Source organism: Rhynchophorus ferrugineus, unplaced genomic scaffold, assembly GCF_030347505.1.
Source record: "Rhynchophorus ferrugineus isolate W39M unplaced genomic scaffold, kcgeb_rfMv2 rfM5, whole genome shotgun sequence".
Lineage (NCBI taxonomy): Eukaryota > Metazoa > Arthropoda > Insecta > Coleoptera > Curculionidae > Rhynchophorus > Rhynchophorus ferrugineus.
The window spans coordinates 27,581,319-27,605,801 of NW_027472584.1; the positions used below are offsets into that span (position 1 = coordinate 27,581,319).

At 32.4% G+C, this 24,483-nt stretch overlaps 6 protein-coding genes across 9 annotated transcripts in view; 5 read left to right on the forward strand and 1 right to left on the reverse strand.

The window, feature by feature from the left end:
* LOC143197477 (uncharacterized) overlaps positions 1-5,997 on the forward strand; it is a 33,607-nt gene extending 27,610 nt beyond the window's left edge. The window contains exons 3-4 of the mRNA XM_076406008.1: positions 2,479-2,548; positions 3,802-5,997. Of these exons, the coding sequence (XP_076262123.1) occupies positions 2,479-2,548; positions 3,802-5,668 (1,937 nt within the window). The 3' untranslated portion in view covers positions 5,669-5,997. The remainder of the gene's footprint in view (positions 1-2,478; positions 2,549-3,801) is intronic.
* Positions 5,998-8,034: 2,037 nt separating this feature from the next.
* Positions 8,035-8,644, forward strand: LOC143196851 (uncharacterized). Its single transcript, XM_076404722.1, has 2 exons — positions 8,035-8,251; positions 8,318-8,644. The coding sequence occupies exons 1-2, from the start codon at positions 8,150-8,152 to the stop codon at positions 8,501-8,503; spliced, it is 288 nt and encodes a 95-aa protein (XP_076260837.1). The 5' UTR covers positions 8,035-8,149; the 3' UTR covers positions 8,504-8,644.
* A 326-nt stretch (positions 8,645-8,970) lies between these two features.
* On the forward strand, positions 8,971-10,060 carry LOC143197478 (RNA pseudouridylate synthase domain-containing protein 1). Its single transcript, XM_076406010.1, has 4 exons — positions 8,971-9,158; positions 9,216-9,459; positions 9,519-9,795; positions 9,897-10,060. Exons 1-4 carry the CDS (start codon positions 8,988-8,990, stop codon positions 10,048-10,050), a joined length of 846 nt encoding a protein of 281 aa, XP_076262125.1. The 5' UTR covers positions 8,971-8,987; the 3' UTR covers positions 10,051-10,060.
* A 243-nt stretch (positions 10,061-10,303) lies between these two features.
* On the forward strand, positions 10,304-12,935 carry tos (Exonuclease tos). Its single transcript, XM_076406016.1, has 4 exons — positions 10,304-10,663; positions 10,718-11,315; positions 11,370-11,654; positions 11,705-12,935. Exons 1-4 carry the CDS (start codon positions 10,503-10,505, stop codon positions 12,401-12,403), a joined length of 1,743 nt encoding a protein of 580 aa, XP_076262131.1. The 5' UTR covers positions 10,304-10,502; the 3' UTR covers positions 12,404-12,935.
* A 1,045-nt stretch (positions 12,936-13,980) lies between these two features.
* Positions 13,981-16,050, reverse strand: LOC143197484 (protein MEMO1). The gene is made up of 7 exons (XM_076406022.1): positions 15,885-16,050; positions 15,705-15,786; positions 15,468-15,649; positions 15,300-15,411; positions 15,025-15,244; positions 14,860-14,964; positions 13,981-14,802 (listed from the first exon to the last, which is right to left on the reverse strand). Exons 1-7 carry the CDS (start codon positions 15,931-15,933, stop codon positions 14,665-14,667), a joined length of 888 nt encoding a protein of 295 aa, XP_076262137.1. The 5' UTR covers positions 15,934-16,050; the 3' UTR covers positions 13,981-14,664.
* Strip (Striatin interacting protein) lies at positions 16,035-22,763 on the forward strand. Of its 4 annotated transcripts, none has more exons than XM_076406014.1 (14): positions 16,035-16,341; positions 18,725-18,844; positions 18,906-19,189; positions 19,248-19,423; positions 19,481-19,635; positions 19,693-19,851; positions 19,904-20,007; positions 20,086-20,281; positions 21,072-21,316; positions 21,365-21,601; positions 21,661-21,832; positions 22,124-22,328; positions 22,384-22,478; positions 22,536-22,763. In XM_076406014.1, exons 1-14 carry the CDS (start codon positions 16,264-16,266, stop codon positions 22,713-22,715), a joined length of 2,406 nt encoding a protein of 801 aa, XP_076262129.1. In that variant the 5' UTR covers positions 16,035-16,263; the 3' UTR covers positions 22,716-22,763. The 4 variants fall into 4 exon arrangements, with proteins under 4 accessions (XP_076262129.1, XP_076262130.1, XP_076262127.1 ...); XM_076406015.1 differs by having other exon boundaries at positions 21,374-21,601; XM_076406012.1 differs by having other exon boundaries at positions 19,904-20,281.
* The last annotated feature ends 1,720 nt before the right edge of the window (positions 22,764-24,483 follow it).

The window sequence follows — 24,483 nt, forward strand, 5'->3', positions numbered from 1 at the left end:
ATTAAATTCAATTAAACATACATATACATATAATATTTAAAAATAAATAAATATATATAATAAAAAATAAATATATCTATAAAATATAAATATTATATATATATATATATATATATATATATATATATATATATATATATATATATATATATATATAAACTTTGGTGCATTGCAAATCAAAGTTATCTCTTCCATCTCTCCGTCAGTACTTTTAATCTTTTATCCAAAAGATCATTATGGAATGTAAAATTGAAAGGTTTTAAATTTACTTTTTTTAAACATTGCCAAAAATTTTGTTATATTATCGAGGTGGCAAAATCGCTGAATAAAATAAGACATAGCTCAAAGACCTACTGACTGTATATTAAAACAATTTTGTTAGAGTCTGGGGCACGAGATATTGTCTTGCCTCTATAAAATCAGTCTCAATTTGCGGGTCTACTGATTTATTCATAATTGTACGTAAACAAAAATCAGACTTAATTTCTTTTTTAAAAATTTTTACTAAATAACCTGAGATGTACACTACGGTACAACGTAAACCTTTTGTTTGCTCTAATAGGAACATCTGGACTGAAGTTTTAGTCTAGTAACTAACAGTAAGAATGAGCAGAAAGGGGGATACTGACTGAATGAATACAAACTTTACCATTACCTTCTCGAGTTTGTTCAAATGTCGATGATACTTGCTTCGAACACCCTGGTCGTGGGCTTAGATCGATGGAAATAGGCATTACAAATATAGTAAGACAGTTTAGAAAGTAATGATAACAATTATGCACAAAAATGTGAATGACTCCTTCAATTTACCTTCTATATAATTTTGATTTTGATCCACTTCCATTTGTACATATTCTAGGCTCTTAAAGGAAAGTTTAAACGTATCACAAAAATGTCTCACACGGTAACGATCATAAATCTGTTTCATGTTTAACCCAACCAGTTTTTTTTAAGGTTTTCTACTCATTTCTTAAAGATCGTCTTTTTAACGGAAAACGATGATGCATTTCCTCACTATCTAGGCATCCGGGCACACAACACTTCCTAGAACGGGAATGCATTTCAACTACCGACTTGTATATACTAATAAAATAAAATAATAATTTAATGTATTAACGTTATAAAAAGCTAACCACATTATGCTCTATATGGGGCAAATTGAAAATGGCGTGCAAAATAAACAAACCATAGAACGAAATGAACCAATCAGATTACGTTGCGGCTCCTAGCATAGCGAATAAAACAGATAATGTGTTAAAGGTAGCGACATCTACATGTTGGACGTCGCAAAACATTTCGCCAAAATTTCCTATGAAGTTAAATCTCTATTTCTCTATGGGTATAATGAAGAACATTAAGTATATATTCTATCAGGATAATACCTGGCAAGAAGTAGCCAATAATAGTACAATCCTAAAACCTACTGAAAAGGTTATAATGATAATTTGAAGATATAGAAGCAAATGTATTTACCAAAATGTTAATGTTACATAGTTGACAGTAACTACAAAATCAAAAAAAGTTTAAATTATGCACATTTGATGACGGATGAAGGTTTTAGTGTATAGAGACCATCGATATACATCAGAATGTTTAATTATAACACAAGATTATAAAAATTATGTATAAATCAGCACTGTACTCACATAGAAAGCGTTCAGTGCGACCAAAAAAATTACGTCACACAACGATTTGGGGCATTTTAGCGCGCATTTCAAATAACGTTAATTCAAACGTCAATGTTTCTTTCAAATCTTTTAATTATTTTATTCCAGGTTAAGTAAATACTTACAACTGTCATAAAGTGGTTAAAATTAGTCATCTAGTCTATTATAAATACGGTAAATCAAAAAAACATGACCTCCAACTTGTTATTATCTAATACGACCTTCTTATTTGTGAATACAATTTGTTTTGAGCTTGCAACGTCACATGACGAAATTATTATTAAACAACATAAAGTACTACACCTATGTTTTCTTTGTGTTGTTATTTTTGTTAATGATAAATTAATAAAGTCAAGGTGAATGGAATTCTTTAGCATATTCATCAGGCTGTACTTTTTTTTCTTCATGTGACAGTTTTTTTATATGACAACATAGGGTGGGCCATCTGTGTTGTTGACACATACGATTTTTCTGCTTTAAAACAACGACCATAGAATAATATGAGGTTTCATAATCGAGGACAGGTGGTCTAGGATAATTAAAGCCACAATTTTTCGAAATTATTGGACGTAAATCCAATTTAGAACGCTGAAAAAAGCTTCGAGGGAGATTGGTGTGTCAACATATATCAAAATGTCAAAATTGAAAGATATTGGCTGCACAGTTTTAGTGCCTGCACCTTATAGGCCAGACCTTGTTTCGTCAGATAACCATTTCTTACACAAGAAAAAAACAACAGGGATATTTTCTTTGTTATTTTTGAAAAATAATTTATATAACTAATCATAATTTTAATGTTTTTGTTTTACAGACTTGCATTACCTGATAGACGCTGATTTTTCTGGAAATGCTATCACCAAAGTTGATCCAAACTCATTCGAGTAAGTTTAACAATAATATTATTAACTTTAACCACCCTATATAAAATTTCCATCGTTTCTTTTTTCACTGCTAATAGCGAAATGCATGAAAATTATTTTAATTCAAGGAAACACGTCTCTTTTTATTTTATTTTCTTAATCTTGTCGATATTTCAATAAGCTGACAAGGCTTTATCATATTCTTTCACGTATTCACTTATTCCAATAAACTTTGGGAATGTGCGTAATCTATAAAATTGGTCTTCACCGTATATTTTTTTTGTCACCATATGGGAATTTTTTTTTCATTCGAGGATAAAAATCTTCCAAATTGCCTGCGATGTACACAAATATTTGCCAAAAACCCACGGCTGGGGCGAAGAATTGAATAAAAAATACGAAAATGAGTTATAACCAGTGGCATTTTTATGTCCAGATTCGGTTGAAGGTGAAATAAATCGAATGCATTAACAAAAATATATTGGCTGGTATTTTTATCGCATATTTTGTGTTTAATATTAAAATATTATGATCGTAATTAATTGATTTCAATTATACAATGCAAACTAAACATTTTGATCGTCGTTTCATATAAATATTGAGTTAAGGAATTAATAATCATCAGTTTTTTTTGTAAACATATTAAATATGCTTCCACATTCATATTAACGATTCAAAACAGAAATAATAAAAAAAAGTTTTCATGATATACGAGGTGTGTTGAAAAATGTTGGAATTTTTTAAATCTAAAATAAATTTATTAATTTCTGAGTTATATCTATGCAGTATTCAAGATGTTTTGACCATTATTTATATGTTCCTGTTAGATCTTGACGCCATTGTTTCTGCTGCAATTTTAGCAGCTTTAATAATAGAGTTCTTAAAAAGTTGTACCAATGAAAGTTAACAAAAATGAATATTACGGCAATAACTGACAACAAAAAGACATTTAGTGTATTTCAAATAGAGATATAGATGCAATACAACCTGATACATGCTTATTTATGAATGGGGAAATAGTAAGAAACATTCTAATTTAATCAAATTTTCGTAATCAATGTTTATATAATGATTGTTTTACTTCAAGAAGATATTTATTGAGAAAAATTGGTACAAGTTATTTTCCACAATTTTTAATCATCTCTTCATCATTCTAAGTCGTTTATTGATTGTTTCTATTGATACTAATTACATTATACTGGTATAGAATAATTATTAATTACATTATTAATGTTTTGTGACAAAATCATGTTTTTTTGTGTTTTTTTTTGCAGTGATTCGGCTGGTTTTATAACTTTGGAGCTTCAAAATAACCCATTGGATCCTGTGGAAGGACCGTTTCTGTCGATAAGTACTTTATTGTACCTGGATATAAGTAATTGTTCGTTGAAAACATTAAACGACCACTTTTTCGATAACATATCGTCGTTAACCACACTGGATCTATCAGATAATCCTTTGAACATAATCGATACGAAGGCATTCGAATCCCTTACCAGTTTAGAGACTCTGAAAATGAACTATTGTAACTTGAGCGTAATCGCGAACGATGCGTTTACAGCTCAACATAATTTAAAAACTCTTGAGTTGAGTGGAAACAATTTTCTGCGTGAGACAAACTGGGAAATAGTATTTTCGAAGCTCGCCCTGTTGGAGAATTTAGATTTGCGAAGTTCCCACTTCAACCACCTCTCCGGTTCGATGTTCGACGATAACCACTACTTGAGAACGTTGATATTAGCCGAGAACGATTTGTCCGAATACGACGTGGGCGATACCGTTAAGAATCTGGTGAACTTGGAGACGCTGGACTTATCTTACTGCAATCTGACGGTGCCGCTTTCCGAGGATAGCTTCGCGAACGCTACCAAAATTCGCAGTCTGTATTTATCGGGCAACACGTTGTTCGCGTCTGATTTACTGGTGGCGCTATCGCCGTTAACGAATTTGCAAAAACTGTCGCTGAGCAACTGCGGCTTGAGACGACTGCCGGATACGTTCCATAAATTCAAAAGTTTGCAGGAGTTGGACATATCTCACAATCCGCTGAACGACGCCTTCGTGAAATTATTAGCGCCGCTGGCAACTTTGGAATATCTAAATATGGGCTACAGTAATTTGTCGTATCTAGCGCCGACGTCCTTCTCGAAAATGACGTCAATGCGACGCCTCATTCTGTCAGGCAACGATCTCAACAATTTGGAAGCGGGCTTGTTCGGAAACTTGACCGGCCTCGAAAGTTTGGAGCTGAACTTCTGTGGCTTGCGCCGTCCACTTAACGCCACTCTCTTTTTCAACAATTTCACCTACACCGACTTGACGGAACTCCAATTGGCCGGCAACCCCCTTCGAGTATCGAAAACGGGGCCTCTGCTCCCCAAACAACTATCGCGACTACAAAGTTTGGACCTCGGTAATTGTAATCTAACATTCCTACCAGCGGACGCCTTTTTCTGGACGAGAAACATCACCACTCTCGTATTATCCGGCAATCATTTCGCCTCTCCCAACGATTTTCACTTTTTAGAACTCCTACCCAAGCTGGAAGTATTGGATTTAACGTACAACAGCCTCTCTACCTTTTCACCGAAAGAAATCGAATTTAATCCGCAGATTGTTAAGTTAAAATTAATCGGTAATCCGTGGAAATGCGACTGTGCTGTAGCTGACCTCTGGGACTGGGCTCACATGCAGAAAGGAGACTTGAGTATTCTGGAAGGCTCCACCATCAGAGCTGCTGACGTGACAGTGGGAAAACACAAAAGAAAGCGTCTTCTAGTCTGCAAATACGACGACAAAATCTCCTTACCAATGGTGATGAACAAAACTGCACCCGGCAGAAAACCCTTCAGACAACAACAAAGAACCATTTCCACAACGAACAGAACTTGGGCCAAATACGTCCGAGAATCCGGATGCGAACCATCTCCAGTATTTCTACACGCCAGAGCCACTCGCTCTGTGGGATACATCAGCATTGAAGGTGTCAGAATGAAACTAGCCCAACACACCCCCAATATCTGGGCATCAGCAGTTATCAGTGCTTGTGCTGTCTACGCAATACTAATCACCATCATCGGAGCATTATTCTTGTTCACAAAAAAGAAAAGAAACGAACAACACATCGATAAAAACAATTAAAATTATTTTATGGAATTAAAAACCAAACGATGTGATGAAAAATATGACAATTACTAAGTTTTATTCGATATAGAATTAATTTTAAGTCTGCCAATATATTATATATTTTTATTACTTCTAGTTAAAAGACTGTTTAGTTTGTTTTTTGTTTTTGTACGAACAATGTAATTACAATCACCGAAGTATTGTATTTAGGAAAATGTGTGATTTTTTTGTTTTTAAGTAATTTAAAATGATTCTCCAATAATAACACTTTGTGAAATAGAAATGTTAGAAATTAGTTTATAAGAAACACCATTAATTTTGAGGAATAAATATAAATTTTTTAATACCTTAGTTTTTTTTAATAATCACCAATTGGTAAATAAATAATCTACATTTTCTGCAGTAACCTAAGTTCAGACAAATCATTATCACAAAAAAAATATTATCAGAGATATTTTTCTGGCACTTTTTTATCCACTTTTTAAGTAGGTAAAAAAATTTTACACCTGACAATTACTGGTAAAATATATTACACTCAAATAAAATAATGTTAAAAATGAAGTCCGACTAGATTACAACAGAATATTATCTTCCTCATTATATTATAACGTCACACAAAAAAAAAACGTATGGCGGTTAAAACAATTTGTATAGAAAATATTCATAGGGTAACCCTTTGAGGATACACAAAATGACAAGTGGACTTACTCTAATTAGGCAGAAGCCAGAAGGGCATGAAATGTCAAGGGCTTTCACGTTCGCACTAGCAATTACAGACCCTGGCTGGAGAAGAGTTTTCTCTCCAGACAAAGAGGAAGGGTCTATTTATTGTGAAGAAGGGACTGGGTGTTTGTCTCTTAGGCGACACAACAAAATTAATTTCAAAATCCTAACATTTCTCGACACCAACACACAATCTATTACGTTTTCGTGGTTTCCTAATACCGCCGATTTAATGTACGTTTTACGGAAAGTGGTCATATACAGATTGCTTTCGATTTCACACCAATTTGTTCGTTATAAAAGCGATTCCATTTACGCCCCTTGATAAAAAAATCCTTAAAACAATTTTCAGCCACTTTGAACTCGATTCCTTCGGAAAATTCGAAGCTACAAAATATTTCTTAAAAGGAATAATTAAATTAATGATTTCTCGACAGAAATTCATCTCCTGAATATTAATATTGATGTTTTCGAATCACGGCTTTTAACACTTTTCCATAAATAACTTTGAATAATATATTAATTTTCTTCGAGGTATATGCTTTTTAATTATAACGTTTAAATATTCATACGAAATTTTCTTTGATACATTTCGTAAAAAGCAAATAATTTAGGACTGAAGCGTTCTAAAAAAATAATCTACGTTTTTACAACAAAACTAAATTATCCAGTTTAGTTTAATTCGTCTTCGACGACTTTTCAGTATCAAACTTTAAAGATTTCCTAAATATCGTCTTTCCTCTCTTTTTTCTTTAAAGAATACGCTTCAGATATAAAGAATCATTGCCAAAATGGAATACTTCTAATCATCAATAACCAACTAAAAGCTTTAATTGAACTGAAAAATAGTATGAACTCAGTCCTGATCAAGTTAGTACCAAGGTTACTAACAAATTTATAAAAATACAAACATAACTTGTTCGGAGAAATTACAGAAACCAAAGAAAATGGAACAAGCATTATATAGAGAAATAGCACAGCAAAAGAAGAATGAAGAATTCAAAAAGCAGAAGAAGATCCATGAGGAAGTATAATATACCTTAAAACAATATAAAATCTATCACACACAATACACCATGTATATATACGGAGTATAAAAATATGTTGTGTAATATATAAGTGCATTAAAATAAATACATATAATTTGGTGTTAGTTTACCCCCATCTTAACAAGACCTCGAACTATAACACTTTGAAAACTTCCTTTTTAATATTCAAAGTTTCTAATTGTTGTTAATGTTCCCCTTCAGTTTAGACTAAATAATAAATGAGAACGGCTCTACGCATATACGCTTTTAATTTCCATATTAAAAATTCATTTTGGATTACCTTTAATGAGCTTTGACATGAACGCAGAGAGTCTGCAACTTATGAGTTTGTGAAAACCGCTTTAAATATTTAAAAAGTTACATATCACATATCGTAACTATTAATTATAAACATTAATTGAGTTAAAATATACCGACATTATTAATTAATCATGATAAATATAGTTTTTAATAAAAAATTATGTTAAATTAACATATATTAGGCCATTAATTTTGATAAAATAAAGAAAACTGTAATAGGGAAATATAAAAATGATCTAAGATGTTCGCAATACACTAGATGGCGCTACCAACCATTTCAGGACCGACCAAAAGGAAAAATCAATAGTGCGATTAGATTTTCCCGGTTAGTATAGCAGTCATCACCTGTTACCAAAACGATGGTAGCTGAAAATATAAGGTTAATGACAAGTTACTGTATCCAAGATGTAGCAACCCTTTGGAAATGAACGAGGAATCGCCATTATATCCGATTTTCCACGAAATCGTACGACCGATTGAGGATTTGGGCTGGATATTCCTGAATGTTTTTTGGAGCAATGAATCAGTGAGTATCAGCATTGTTCTAGTTGTAATGTTTAAGGATTAATTATTGTACATTATATTTTCACAGACTGTTGAAGATATAATTCTGCTTGTAGGCACAATTGTGGCCTTCGTAGCTTTTATTTTGTGGTGTTGTTTTCCGGTAATACCCAAAGATGGGACAAAAAATATACAACATCACAACGCCAACCATTATAAGGACTGTAACAGTGATGAACGATACAATCAGATTGAATACGATAACAAAATTTAATTGCTACAAGCAATATTCAATATATATTTTCTAATTAATTTAATTAACGTTAACTTTTAGTCAATAATATGCAATACAAATAATAATGTAACACTAATTACTCTCATTATTGATAAAAATATCGTCACAAGTTGTTTTTATTTGTAAATATATATAATTCATTCATTTTTATGTCAATATAGCTAGTTAAATATACACTATTTTTATCAAATTTACTATTGTAAGTATAACATAAATTTTAACAGTACTTAGTGAAGTAATTTTTAAATTTCTTCTATTTTTTCCCTTAATAATTGTAACACAATATTGTTTCACAAAATATGTATGAAATTATCACCCATCACATTTTATAAAGAAATATGAAGAAAATATTACTAATTTTTATTTAACCCTTCATGTGCTATATATATATATATATATATATATATATATATATATATATATATATATATATGATATAGCATCATAACCTTACTTTATAGATATGTTTACAACTATAACTTTATTGTGGTTTATTTTATTTATTTCACAAATCTTTCTTTTTAAAAATTATTTTCAAAGATCAAACTCATGTAGAATTATATACTCTAGTGAGAACTTTTTAATAGTTGATAAAAAAGCTGACTTAAAAATAAATAGTAACAATAAAAATGAGGTGAGTTTTTAAGACACCTAAAGAATATAATTGAATTAATGTTTTATTCCATTGCAGAATACAGTACAAACGTTTCTCAGGGAAACTTGTCCAGAAATATCCAATAAAAAGTTATACCATGAATTCTACTTTCCTCACAGATTAGATTTTTCCACTAGTGGTATCTTATGTATACCAAAAACTAAGGAAGCATGTAAAGTAGCATCAGCAGGATTTTCCTCAAGAGTCACAAAAAAATATTATGTAGCTCTTGTTAGAGGCAGACTTTCAAGAAGTTTTATCGATGTCAATATTCCAATAGGTAATTACCAATTTGTTCATAAAAAGAATAATATATAGCCTATTTGATTTTGTCTCTAGGAGAAGATATTAGAGAAGTAGGAATTCAAAAAATGTGTACTAGTAAAGAAAAAGAATTTTGCAGAAACTCAAGGGAAGCTAGAACTTTAATTATGGCAATAGAAGAAGGCATATATTACAATTATCCGGCTACAAAAGTACTATGTCGGCCAATTACTGGCCGAAGGCACCAAATCCGCGTTCATTGTACATTTTTGGGGCATACAATAATAGGCGATTATACTTATAGTAACAGGAAAGACAATAGTCCACCCAGAATGTTTTTACATGCAATAAAGTAAATATATGATCATAATATGAAAATGACTTACCCTAGCTTAAGTTCAATACATTTTGGACACTTTAAACACTTCAACACACTAAAGTTGTATTTTTTAGGTTGATATTGCCAAATAAGATAGAGGATATAAATGTTATTACCGACGATCCGTTTGATAATGTAGCAGGTTGGAGGAAATTAAGAATTTTACAAGATATAAATCTAATATGCGATAAAGTCGATTTATATGCAATTTCTTTAAATAAATTGTGATATATAACAATAGTTTTAATTCTATTAGTAAACTTACACACGTACGGCACTAACTACGTTATAGCTATTTTTTCTGACATATCGACATAAAAAATTCCCCGTAAAATTCATAGCTTGCTATGAGTTTTTGCTAAAATAATTATCAAACAAAAACTATATAGCAGGCCTTTGAATATAGCGGCGATTTTGCGCTTTTGCTAATGATAACTGTATTACCGACATTCCTATTCCAAAAATGACAGTAATTTGTTTTTGGAGGGATTTGAATTTGTTACAATGGAGTTAAACATCCTGAGACCATTTTTACATAATTTCTAATAGAAAATAATACAGTTTCAGCATTAAATCAAAATGTATTTGTGTTTTCGTAGTTAATTATTAGTATAGGCATATTTGTTAGAATAAAACAACTTAAGGGTTAATAGGGTTAGTACAACGAAAGAAAACAGACGATGGGTATTACAGGTTTATTACCCTTTTTGGAAAAAGCCACAAGAAACTGTCATGTATCTGAATTTCGTGGAGGTACAGTCGCAGTTGATTCGTACTGCTTACTTCATAGAGGTGCTACAATATGTGTTGAACAACTAGCTAGAGGAGAAGACACTCAACTGTAAGTAATCTGCTGTATATAATTTCATTACCTTTATCATTATTGATATTTTAGGTATGTAAATTATTGTATGAAATATGTGAAAATGTTGCTGTCATATGATATCCATCCAATTATGGTATTTGACGGTAGGAACCTTAAAGCAAAAGCAGCTACAGAAGCTAAAAGACGTGAATCTCGTAAAAAAGCCAAACAGAAAGCAGCAGAATTACTTGTATTAGGTAAAAATAGAGAGGCACAAACTTATTTGAGACAGTGTGTAGATATTACTCCAAAAATGGCACATAATTTGATCAAAGAATGTAGAAAATTAAATGTCGACTGCATTGTCGCCCCATATGAATCAGATGCCCAAATGGCTTTTTTTAGCCAGAAAGGAATAGCGGAATGTGTAATAACAGAAGATTCAGACCTGTTAGTGTTTGGCTGCAAGAAAGTGTTATTTAAGATGGATGTTTATGGAGCTGGTCGTTTAATAGAATCTGACAAAATTCAATTAGCTATGAATATTCGAACAGATCAGTACACCTTTGAAAAATTTAGGTTTATGTGTATACTGTCAGGCTGTGACTATGTTGATTCTTTAAATGGAGTTGGCTTAAAGAAGGCAGAAAAATTCTTAAAAATAACAGCAGAGGCCAAACCAGAAATGGTAATTTATTTATATTTAATTTGGTTTGGTGTTAAATACTTTGTTATTTTTTAGTTCCTCAGTAAAATACCAAGATATTTAAATATGAGACAATTAGTTGTTACTGATGAATACAAAAACAAGTTTCTCGAAGCTAATGCCACTTTTTTGCATCAAGTAATTTTTGACCCGTATAAAAGAAAACTGGTTCATTTACAAGATCCTGAAGAATTAGGAACAGACCCTAGGTATCTCTTGTCTGCAGGGGAAAAGTTTGGTGATGAGAAAGCATACCAAGTTGCCCTGGGAAACTTAGACCCATACAATTTTGAAGAGTACGATAATTGGGAGCCTGAAAATGTAAGCCTATTTTATATGTTAAAATAATGTGATTAAATGCATATTTTTAGCTTCCACATTATAGCATTTGGTCAGGGATTTACAAGAAGAGAGTATCAAGAAAACAGGAAAAGCATTTACAAAAACAACATTTCCAGAATTATTTTTCAACAGCTAGTCAAAGCAAAGATACCGATGAAGTCGATGAAACAATTATAGAAGAAGACAACGAAATTAAGAAGGAATTATCGATATATACAACTAAACTGGAAATAATTGAGAGTCCCATTAAAGAAGATATTAAAGATGAAGAAGAATGTAAAGAACAAGAAACATCACCAATATTGAAAGCAAACCCTTTCGTAAAAAGAAGAAAACTTAGTAAATTTAAAGAAACATATCTTGGTAATACTGTGGTAAGAAGCAGGTTTTTTGGGCAAAGTCAAGACGAACCCAAAGGAATTGATGACTTTATAATGGTCCCACTGAAGAAAGCTTCAAGCCAAACAGAAAACTCAAATACCTCACAGGATCGGAGGGAATCTCAGACGAATAGTAAAAAACGGATGGTTGAAGAAGAAACAACCGAAATTGATATTAAATATACTGAGGTGATAAATGAAACAACTCAAGATTGTGTTCAAACATCCCCCGAGTTAATTAAAACTAAAGTACAAATAAAAAAAGATAAATCATCAGTTATTTCGAAGACGACAAATAAGCAAGTGACCTTGCATAATTTTTTCGCAAAATACAAGAAGGTTCACTAAATTCTTACAGCTACTTACTTTTTTTTTGTGTAATTGTGATTTTTTTTTTGATGTGCAAAAAATATCTTTTTTGTTTATTTCTAGAAGATATTTTTCAGCTGCTGGCCAGAAATGAAAACTTACTGACGCTGATGAAATGCTTGTCAAAGAAGAATAAAGTTAAATTAATTTTTATAACTAAATTGGATATTATTTGAAGTCAAGTTAAAGAAAATGTCACAAAATGCTAAGAACATATATATAAAAAAAAACATAAAATTCGTCAGTGTTATAATAGATAAAAACAGTGATTTTGATATCTATATATGGTCAATTGAAGAAAGTTTTAAATAGGTCAGAAAATTCTTATTTAACAGAATTTTAATAAATACTGCGCTAATAAAACCCAAGGAACAAATAAGAAAAGAGAAATCACCAGTTGTTATTAAGATATTAAACAAACAAGAATCTTTTTTCCATTTTTAAGAAGGTTCAATAATTTTTTATAGGAGCATGTGATTTTTGTAATATTCAAATAAAATTTGTTAATTTTTGTGAGTGTTTTAATACAATTTTCCCCTCAAAATAAAAGAAACATGCTTTCTCAGAAAAGAATCCACTTAACTACCTAAAATAAATGATTGTTTTTATATAGTGTAACCAGTTTCTAATCAAAAAAAATTATCAATGTTTTCAACTAAGTTGGAAATAAATATGTCCTATTAATGATAAAGAATGCAAAAGAAAAACATCGTTTGAATAATTCAGAAAACTTTAAGCTGAACCCAAAAACTTGATAACGATTTAATGGTTCCATTAAGTTAGATAGATTTAAATCAAACAGAATATTAATGAACATCAAATGGTCACCAAGGTGGCCTTCATGTATATTCTAAATTTTAAGAACGTTTAATACATTTTTATTGTGTCTAGCACGCGCAGCTTCATAATATGAGAAAAAAAATTTAATTTCTGTGAGTTTTTTAATGTATCCTTTTCCCTCAAAATCAAATCCAAAAAACATATTTTTTAAAATACAACAGTAATTAAGTTATGAGTTATGGAGAATAAAGATCTAGTTAACCATGGAAAACAAATGGCGGCTTAATAAATAAAGAGGTCTTTCATCTGTCAGTGCCATTTTGCGCCAAATTCAGTTGGAGTTCGCACGGAACTTGAGCGAAGTGTTCGCGGGAAATTTTTCATTGAGCATTTTAATACTACCAAAAGTATATTTATCGTGAATATTCTTGTAATAAAAAAAACGGTGATAAACTAAATACTGGTAAGTGAGATATTATAATATTTGTTTGCACGAATATTTGCCTTTGAAAGTTTGTCCGCTTTGAATGTAACTTGACTCTCGCAAATTATAAAACAAAACCAATTAAACATTAAATCAAATATTCATAATGAAAATTTTATTTCTTATCAAAAGATCGTTTAGTAATACATACAATCCTAACATTTTATAGAATTATAAAATTAATTTCTACTCTAAAAATTTCCAAAAATCAATCACCGTTTCCTATTAATTAGAAAGAAAATAATTGATATATAAATTAGCTAAAAATATACATAACAGCAAACAAAAAGAATTCGTTCTATATATATTTATTTTTAAAAATTACTGATTCTTATAAAAAACTGCATTTTTTTCACAGATAAGCTTATGAGATATATATATACTAGTCACTCTTAACAACAAACAAAACTACTGACATCTGCGATAAGTTGCATTATAAATCATATACGTATGATACTTATATGCAACTTAAACATACCTCAAAAGAAAACTGTAAGGCATTTATGTTCTGGTACCGATTCCACGAAGAAATTTTCTTGCTTAAGATAAAGAAAAACAGTGGAAGTATAAAATGGTAAATTGATATCTATATCACACTTAATATAAATTACTTCACATGGAATACAAAGTGTACTTTAGACTATCTAGAATGTATATCGTTTACTGTATATAATAAAGTGGAAGGTATGTTTTTATGAATATAAATATGGCAACTAAAGTAGGTTTCAAAGTTGACTGAGTTGACATTAATTGCACTTAAATAACTATCTCCAAATCAGGGGATAAAGTTTGTTTTTTTTTCAATATACTTATATAAAGAGACTTTGTTAGTCTTAAAAATTACCAAATACACTTTATCCCTGTTTTTGTAGTAATGATTTATAATGAAATAAAATATAAAACCTAAATATCATAAGCTGGCATTGACTCGGTAAAAGATACTATTGAAAAATGGTGTGTTAAGGCCCCTTTTATACTAATCAATTACCAATGCAGCCGATGCATAACTCACTGAAGAATCATTCATGTTACGGCATTGACTTGATTGGGCATATTTTAAAAATTTTAAAGTAGCATTTTGACTACTATCATTCCTGAGCAGTTCTTGTACTGCCTAAAATGTAATATACATTAATGGTATGTTTTTATAAGGTAACATAAGAGAACAAACCTGTAACAATATACCAATCGGATGTCTCCCACATATTGTATTTCCATATTTCTTAAGGTAGTTTGTGAATTCAGTTGGATTTAAATGTTCAATAATTTTCATTCCCTACAAATATGTATAGATAGAGAGAACTAAAGAAATATGTACTTATTAATAAAATAATACCAAACGGTCTAACTCCTCAATCGACTGATAAATATTCCCATATGATCTGTCATAATATGTATATCTGAATCTGTGACCCCAATGACAAAAATCAGATGAAATTACAAATAAATTTTTTGGATCGGCCAAATATGGTGCTAAAATTCTACCATAATAAGCTTCTCTGTCAGGAATTAGCGACCCAACAAGTATAGGGACAATCGTAAATTGATTTTTGAAACTACGATTAAATAATTTAGATTAAATTTAAACTAATACAGTAAAATACTGCTTACTTTTCCATAACCTTTGCTATATATGGTAAATGCATCTCTATGCTGTGTTCATTTTCATCTGTATCAAGATCCATCCATTCAAATTGTCCAGTCTTTTCTAGTTCATTATTAACTGCAAACTTAACACATTAGCACACCACTAAAATATAAATTAAAACGTCAACCTACCTGCAGTATCTATGTTTAAATCATATAAAGGAGTTTTATATTTTTGTGCACAAGACAAGGCACAACCTGACAACCGGACATGATGTGAAGGCCCTAATATAAAAATTCTACGGACTACAATAGGACTTATTTGTCTGTAAGCATGACCACCACAGGCTCCACAATACTGATATCCTGCATGTCTAAAATTATCAGTAGGATTAAGTTGGAAAACGTGACTAGGTCTTATATACATACGGTGCAATAATAGCTCTAGCTGGTCCATGGCTGAGATCAGCTTGATTTAGCCAAAATTCCAATTGTCTCGATAATTCAACTCCTAAAATAAAAAATACAGGTCATTGCCTTGGGGGAAACAACGACAACACTACTGAACAGCTGATGTCTAGCTATCATTGATTCATTTATAAACATTACCTGAATCGGTATACCAGCTTCCAGCATGTAGAGCTCGTCTAACAGGCATGGCTTCAGTCTTTTAATTACGGTTAAATAAATAAAAAAATCTAAAAGTCTTGTCTATTTGTTTAAATTCAGACCAGCTTACTAAAGAAGACCATAAATATTTAAGCGCAAGCGTAAATATAAAGTTGAACGAAAATTTAAAAATACAGTTTTCTGTAAAGTGCCATCTTCTCCCCGCCACAAATAACAAATAGATGTTGGTTTCTGTAAGTTAAACAAAGATAGAGACCCCACTACAATTGACAGATTTTATAAGATGGCCGATTGCTATCGTACGGTATTTATTTCATAGTATATATGTTAAAATTAAAATAATGCTATTTAAACTGAGATGGATTCAAATGGAAATGGAAAGAGAGGCCTGCCATTGTTAAGGGAAATTATTCGCAGACAACGTCAAGATTCAGATGTGAGTAAATTTCTATTCATATTAGTTTCTGCCCGTCTTCATTAAATTCATCCCATATTAATATTAAATTATATTAAAATCATTTTCCCTTAAAATATGTATCGTTAGTTTTTTGAGCATTGTACATGTTTAATTTAATTTCATGAAAGTGATCAATTATATAGGTCAAAACTAGAAATACCAATTTGTCTATAAACAATATGCAAATTTGCGGTCAAAACCTTCTTGAGTTGCAAGTAGATTTTGACCAATTTCAGTTAGCGCAGCAACCAAGTAAATATATAACATATTTTATAAACCAAATGATATGAGTATTGTGTATGTAATTTTAAAATCTAGATTAAGTGTTTTAAAAAATGCTATTTATTGTATATTACTATTGAGATTACTGGATTTGACTCTTGATTTGTTAATTACTCGATATTTTTCTATTCCATTTGTCATACTAGTAGTATAAAAACGTCAATTTTTATATTAAATTGAGGAATATATGTTTACACGAATAGACAGTCAAGTATACCTATGTAAAAAAATTTAAAACAAAAGAAGTCGACAATTGTTTACACTTGACGTAAGGTTGTTGAAGAGTCAATTGTGTGCGGTTTGTGTTGAGTGAAATTATGTGTATATGTATGTATATTGTTCCGATATTTGCATATTATTGGAATATCATAAAAAATACTCATTCTTTTTTATTTTTTATAGCATTTTGTTTTCAAAATCAATTTTGCGTAGACTTTGAAAACGAATTGTGTTAGTGAGGATTCGCGCATCTAATGCGTGAGTATGTCTAACGAGGACGACGGATCCGACATTAGTATAGACACTGAAGCTGAGTGTGGTTCAAATCCCCATCTCTCGGACTTTGATGAAACTCATATTATTGATATAACATTAGCGCATTCGGTTATTAGTGGATACTACGATATACCGGCAGCCAAGAAGGAATTCGAGTTTAGACGTCGATCTGTTGTTAAGAAAAGAGATTATATTTCACGCAGGGATCTGCGGAAAAATATAAGACCCAAAAACTACACCGAAGGCATTCAGCCTGAATTGAAGAACCTCTTGTTGGAATTAGGGAGAATGAACCCATCGAAACCCCCCGTACCAACTATAAGTCCTCAAGAAGAAGCAGTTTTGAGTAGACAACGAGAACTAGCACCAGAACCAAGGCCAGTGCTGCCTCCTGTGAGAGTTGAAGCACCACGAAGGGATGATTTTACCGTAGCTGGACCTTCTAGGCCTCCTGTGAGAGTTGAAGCACCACGAAGGTATGATTTTGCCGTAGCTGGACCTTCTAGGGCTCCTGTGAGAGTTGAAGCACCACGAAGGGATGATTTTGCCCGAGCTGGACCTTCTAGACCTACTAGAAGAATTCGAATGACTCCTGCTGTTACGAGTAAAGATATACCTCAAATACCGTTTGCTACCAGAAATACATATAGTCCCGGTAGGAGGGGGTGGCGTAGTATCAGGGAGGAAAGGCCTAAGGTGGTCTTCGTTAAACCCAAAGGTTTTAACCCACCACCGCGTGTTGTTAATATTTACAAAGCTCAAAGAATACCTAGTGTTCCGGCAAAGAAACGATGGATCGGACCTTCAAAAATCCCCGTAACCCGTCATGTATTAGATAAAAAAGAGGGAGTTTTAGATATTACGGAACCACAAGGACCAGTAAGGCGAAGTGCTCCACCTATCACTACATTTGTATTAAAAAAGTCACCGGCTCTTATGGAAGTACAACAGCATAAACCAACGCCATCAAAAATACCAATTATTAGATTGCAAGATTTGCAAGCTGCGTTAGCGAGGACAAAATCTTCTACGAATATTTTAGAAACACTTGAAGAAACAGACGAACAAACAAAAGAACAACCGCAAGATCAAGCAGGAGAACAACCGCAAGAACAAACAGAAGGACAACCCCAAGAACAAGATGAAACTTTATCCGATTTACCCTCACCCTCCAGTTTTCCTGAAAACCTGCTCCCTTTATTATCAGATTTGGAACTTGATCCATCGAAGGTATATTATTTTTCACTCAGCATACCATAGAATGAACATATACTTTCATTTTTATATTACTTCATATGGTATGCTGGTTTTCAACCTTCGTTCTTAATCCCCTCATTAATTTTTGCCCCTTTATTATAGAGAAGGACATTAGCTGAAGATATCATGATCGCTATTAAAGCTTTGTCATCCCTGTGTCCCCAGAAGAGCCTTTTCCCTGAAGATCCTAACTTAGTATCCTATATTTATGATCTAATTGTTAAGTCCTCAGAAAAACCATCATTAGAGGTATTTCTTATTTCAAAGGGTTTTTTTTTTTTGGAATCAATTTGGAATGATTTAGATTTTATTTATATGGTGTTTGCAGGGTGGCGGGGGTGATTCTCCTGACTTGGATTTCATCTACGATGACACAGACAGTTATGGCAATGAAATTGCGGAGCTTTACAGTTATACTGAACAGCCTGAACTACAACTTAACGTTAAGGTAGTTGTGATTTCTCAATTAAATGTTAACGCTTGTATGTTTTTTAAACACATATTTATAGGCATTCGAAGACCAGATGGAACTATATGAGTTGCCACCGAGTTGGCAACGTCTATCGGCAGAGAAACGTCATTCGGTGGTCATGAAATTACTTGATCAGCTGGAATGTTCGAAAAAACCCCTTCGAATGAGAAGCGCAAGATGTATCCTTTACATAGCTCAAGGGTGTTGGGCAGAGATGCAATCAGATACTGAACAACAACACTGGGCTAGATTAAATACCATGTTGCTGTATCAAAATGGTGCTTTTAGTGCTTTCACGGATTTACTGAATATAGAAATTGAGTAAGTATTGATTTGTGATGGCGATTGGTGTATTCATTTTGGTATTTCCACATCGTAGAAATAGTTCTGCTGCACATGTGGCTATGCGAAAAATCGCTGTATCATTAGCTGATTCTCAGGATATTCGTGTAATTTTATCTGTTCTTTATACTATCACTGAGCTTATCAGGAACGAGAGAGCTACAGGAAATCCTGAATTCAAAGAAGAAGTCAATTCCTTTTGTTTTGAAATAGGTGGATACATTATTCCTTAGTTGTTTTTTTCTTGTATTTCATAATAATTTTTGTTAGGAAACGCATACGGAGATGAATTGCTTGTAATTAAACTGCTTGGTATGGTAACTAAATTTTGCAGCGGTGCAGCACCCCATTTTCCTATGAAAAAAGTTCTTCTCTTATTATGGAAACTGTTGTTAGTATCTCTTGGTGGCATGACAGCTTTAAAGGTACATTCACACTTTTCAGTCATAAGTTTTCTTTTTATATCAATTAAAATACCTTAGGATATGAAAGCGGAAAAACGTAAGGCCGCGAATCTTTCACCATTAGACGAGGATACTATGGAAATAGCGAGAACTATGCGAGCCTCTTCACCACCAGCTAGTGCTTCCGACTTACTCGAAGCCCAGAATCAGAAGAGAAATACCCGCCCGTTTAGAAGGGTTAGTTTTATATCCATTAATACTCTACATTATTACACCATGATATTTACAGAGTTTAATGAAGCAGAGCAGCTTGGATGACCAAGAATCGTTGGGAATGGAAATGGAGGCATCAGTGGGAAACGATAACGGAGAAGATATGCCGGATATGACAGAGTATGACGAAAGACGTCCTAGTGATAATATTGAAACTGGTCAGATGTATAATAACCATAATGTCATTGGATATAATAGGCCTTTGTCTCCTGCCCCTCAACACGAGATTTTGCCGAGAGGTTTACCATGGAAACCGAAGGTCAGACAGAAGGACATAGACTCGTTCCTTGATGCCGCCAGGATGAAATTTGTGGGGTACACGTTACCTGGCGATAACACAACTTTGTTCGGATTGCCGGAACCCATTCACGAAGGACTGAGAATACTAAATGAAGTAAGTACTCATTTAAAATTAATAAGCAGTTCAAATGTTTTGTGTTTGATAATTTATCAGAGATTCATCATTTTAAATCATCACTAAGCCTTCGTGCCAAACTTCAAGTCTTTGGTTAGGTCCAAAAGTAACGCTCCAAGTCTTTCACAGTTGATTTTTGCAGCCAGCCGATGGGCCTGACAAACGGTTTAATGTTTAGCGAGGAAACCGAATTGCTCATCTGGAATGATATTGTTTGCTTTCGTAAAATCATTGAGAGCATAGAGAATTACTCTTTCAGCAAGAACCTATAGGCTGATAGGTCTGTAGTCAGAAGGTGCTGACCTTCTTTTTTTGGGGGTAATTCAGAATGGGGTTGATGATATTCGTTAGGCGAGAAGAACAAACAGGATATTATATACCAGTTTTTTCTAGCCTTCAGTATGAGCTGCTGATTCAGATTGCAATGGACATCAAGATTCAATTAGCCGTGTGCTAGTGCGAATTGATTTGTTGGTATAGTGGTGCAAAAATTATTTTAAAAATATATGACGCCCAGTATGATGCTATAAACTTCTTGATTGATCTGATATTTAAATACCCAGAAAGGTTGTGCTCGATTGTTAGCAAAAGCGAGACGCGATGAAGCATGTTTTGATCATTGATGATGATGATGAATAATTTTCTCATTAATTCATAATTTATTTTATAGCATTATTAACTTTGTGGAGACACTTGTGATAATCATCAGGTTTATGTTATTTTTTACCAAGGATACAGTTTCTAATGGACGAACGTTATTATATTTTAGCATGTATATACATCGCTGGCCGAATTACAAATCCAAAAGGAGGAGGAGATTGCCAGAAACCCAATGTCGACCAAAGAAGACGAAGTGGAGCTGACACCCGCTGAAATTTTGTACCAGGCCATGTTACCTAATTTACCTCAGTATATGATCGCCCTGCTGAAGATTTTACTTGCCGCGGCACCCACTTCGCGCGCTAAAACCGACTCTATCAATATTCTCGCCGACGTACTCCCGGAGGAAATGCCGTAAGTCATAATAAAACCTAACCAGTCATATCAATCAGTAGTAAAAAGTTTTTCCAGCATGACTGTCCTACAATCAATGAAGTTAGGAATTGACGTTAATCGCCATAAAGAGATAATCGTTAAGGCCGTGTCTGCGGTACTATTACTTCTTTTAAAACATTTCAAATTGAATCACATTTATCAGTTCGAGTTCATGTCCCAGCACCTCGTTTTTGCCAACTGTATTCCTTTGGTTTTAAAATTTTTCAACCAGAACATAATGGGGTATGTCGGATCGAAGAACGTGTAAGTACTTTTGACTGTCCGTTCAGCGATCGTGTTAGTTACGTTATGATTTTTAACAGTATCCCCATATTGGACTTTCCCGCCTGCGCCATTGGAGACCAACCCGAATTAACCACCGAAAGTTTGGAAATAGGGGATGCCGCTCCGTATTCCTGGAGAAACATGTTCTCTTGTATCAATTTGTTGAGAATATTGAACAAATTAACGAAATGGAAACACTCCCGTATAATGGTAAGCTATTTTAATATGCATAGCAACTAGTAAACCTTTAAAATTAAATACTAAAACATGTTCAATTAATGTTCAAAATTAAGTACCGAAGAATTAATGTTAAAGGTTTATTAAGAAAAATTTGTTGAAAAATATTGATCAGCAAAAGTATAAACATTAACACAGTAAAAATTAAATACAAAAAACTTAATTTTAAGGGTTTGTTAAATTTTTGATAAAAGTATATCAATAAACAAGAAAAAAAAATGCGTCCGATCACTACAATGCACTCACACGTATTTTGTTTTGTAGATGTTGGTTGTTTTTAAATCTGCGCCAATTCTAAAACGGACTCTTAAAGTTCGTCACGCTATGACCCAACTATATGTCCTAAAACTGTTGAAAATGCAAACAAAATACTTAGGTAGACAGTGGAGAAAATCGAATATGAAAACAATCAGCGCAATCTATGGAAAAGTTCGACATCGTCTCAATGACGACTGGGCTTATGGCAATGGTATGTTGATTTTAATTTGTCGTTGTCTTATTACACGTTGTTTTTTTTTAAATAGATTTAGATGCGAGACCTTGGGATTTTCAAGCTGAGGAATGTGCTTTGAGAGCATCTGTGGACCGTTTTAATAATCGTAGATACACATCAGTAACTGTATGTCTTATCAGTGAGGAATTTTAATCAATCTTATTTACGCTCTGTTATTTACAGGATAGTGAATTCGAGCCTGTCGACAACTGTTTGAGCAGTGTTCTTGGAGCTAAACATGAACTTTCTGATAACTTCAAGAAATATTACTCCCTATGGTTGGAGCAAGAAGTTTATGGAACACCCATAGAGTGGGATAGGTTATTGCAAGATGATAGTGATGACACTGCAGAGGAACAGTAGAGAATTTGCATATTGTCTCTTTACAAGTTTTCATCCTTAACACTTTTATTTTTGTACTAACGCTAAACATTCATTTTTTTTTTTCGTTCATTATCATACACTTATTGTCTCTGTAGTTGTTTTGTATGATATAAATAAGTTTCTTTTCTCTGGAGACTACCTTTTAAATGTAATTTATAAGTCATCGTGATCAACAGGCATAGATTTTGCCGATCATTTAATTTGTTTTGTAAGACATTTCATTGATTTTATGATTAATATGATTAACATAACATCAACGTAGTAAAACAAATGATTAAAAATCAATGACTTGTACTAAATAATGATTTTTGTTATGACTATGATTATTTTATATATGTAAGGCGACTGGAATTAAGGTCGTCCAAAAATATGTTTGTAATTTGAGTTAAACAATAAAACGTTCACTAAAAAAAATACTTTCCTTTTTAGTATGATAATAAATATTGGGTAAACATTCGTTCTATTATCTACCACGGTGCTGTGCTTCAAGGAAAAGCTACGAAACTATTAGAATAACTTTTCTTTTCAACTGAGAAATTTGCACATAAAATCGAGCAAGCCCACTGAGCAATTGTTATCAATTTGTAGTTTTTCTCACGGCCTAAAATCCCCATTGTTATAGATATTTCGAAAGTGACAAAATGTCTGGCATTGTGTTCAATGATTTGATCACCTCCCAAATTAGATTTTTTTATTATAGGCTTTAAAATATTTATTAAAGTGAATTAATAAGGATGTGGCATACTTACATATCAACACGTTCAAATTACGAACGTTAGTGCGTAAAAAAATTAACACGTTTTCAAACATTTTATTTTGTTCAAATTAAGTTATATCATCAATTCGTGACTTTGGTGATGATATAAACTATAATTTTATCTTCCATTGATAATTACAGACAATCTGCAAGTATTTAGCTATTTTTGAAACTGGGAAGAAGTTTGAAGCGTTGTTGGTTGTCGAGCAACTCTGGATGAATGTATGATGTATATATGGTAAAGGACAAAAATGTTAACATTTTTAAAATCTGTCGTCAAAACATAGTGTATGTATAGAGTATATATAATAAGGAAATACATCGTGAGTTGATTGCTAAATGTAAGAGAGGACTTAAAGCTTATGAATGAAGTCGCTAGACCACTATATATGTACAACGATACGGCATCACATTTGAACGAATTTCAAGGCCTTTCGATGTTTTCGTTCAAAATAGCTTTGTAAGCTGGCTACGAACTCGATTTTTTCGATCTGGATGCTATGACCAGTGTCCAGTCAAGGCCTACTAGCTTGCTTATCGATAACTCAGTTTGTTGGTGTCTTTTACGAACAAATATGCAATGTTTTGATAAAAATAAGTGCCAGGGACAAGTATGCTAATCATTCATTTTTTTTTCGTTCATTATCATACACTTATTGTCTCTGTACTTGTTTTGTATGATATAAATAAGTTTCTTTTCTCTGGAGACTACCTTTTAAATGTAATTTATAAGTCATCGTGATCAACAGACATCGATTTTGCCGATCATTTAATTTGTTTTGTAATATATTTCATTGATTTTATGATTAATATGATTAACATAACATCAACGTAGTAAAACAAATGATTAAAAAATCAATGACTTGTACTAAACAATAATTTTTGTTATGACTATGATTATTTTATATATGTAAGGCGACTGGAATTAAGGTCGTGCAAAAATATGTTTGTAATTTGAGTTAAACGATAAAACGTTCACTAAAAAAATAC

Bases quoted from the DNA above. Each gene is read 5' to 3' on its own strand.
- LOC143197484 (XM_076406022.1), bottom strand. From the start codon at position 15,933: ATGCCTGTTAGACGAGCTCTACATGCTGGAAGCTGGTATACCGATTCA. The intron at 15,245-15,299 runs GTAAGCAGTATT...ATTTAATCGTAG, and splicing joins ATAGCAAAGGTTATGGAAAA to TTTCAAAAATCAATTTACGA. The intron at 14,803-14,859 runs GTTTGTTCTCTT...ATTACATTTTAG, and splicing joins CGATTGGTATATTGTTACAG to GCAGTACAAGAACTGCTCAG.
- Strip (XM_076406012.1), top strand. From the start codon at position 16,264: ATGGATTCAAATGGAAATGGAAAGAGAGGCCTGCCATTGTTAAGGGAA. The intron at 16,342-18,724 runs GTGAGTAAATTT...TGGTGTTTGCAG, and splicing joins GACAACGTCAAGATTCAGAT to GGTGGCGGGGGTGATTCTCC. The intron at 22,479-22,535 runs GTATGTCTTATC...TGTTATTTACAG, and splicing joins GTAGATACACATCAGTAACT to GATAGTGAATTCGAGCCTGT.
- LOC143197478 (XM_076406010.1), top strand. From the start codon at position 8,988: ATGTTTACAACTATAACTTTATTGTGGTTTATTTTATTTATTTCACAA. The intron at 9,159-9,215 runs GTGAGTTTTTAA...ATTCCATTGCAG, and splicing joins ATAGTAACAATAAAAATGAG to AATACAGTACAAACGTTTCT. The intron at 9,796-9,896 runs GTAAATATATGA...TGTATTTTTTAG, and splicing joins ATGTTTTTACATGCAATAAA to GTTGATATTGCCAAATAAGA.
- LOC143196851 (XM_076404722.1), top strand. From the start codon at position 8,150: ATGAACGAGGAATCGCCATTATATCCGATTTTCCACGAAATCGTACGA. The intron at 8,252-8,317 runs GTGAGTATCAGC...ATATTTTCACAG, and splicing joins TTTTTTGGAGCAATGAATCA to ACTGTTGAAGATATAATTCT.
- tos (XM_076406016.1), top strand. From the start codon at position 10,503: ATGGGTATTACAGGTTTATTACCCTTTTTGGAAAAAGCCACAAGAAAC. The intron at 10,664-10,717 runs GTAAGTAATCTG...TTGATATTTTAG, and splicing joins AGAGGAGAAGACACTCAACT to GTATGTAAATTATTGTATGA. The intron at 11,316-11,369 runs GTAATTTATTTA...GTTATTTTTTAG, and splicing joins CAGAGGCCAAACCAGAAATG to TTCCTCAGTAAAATACCAAG.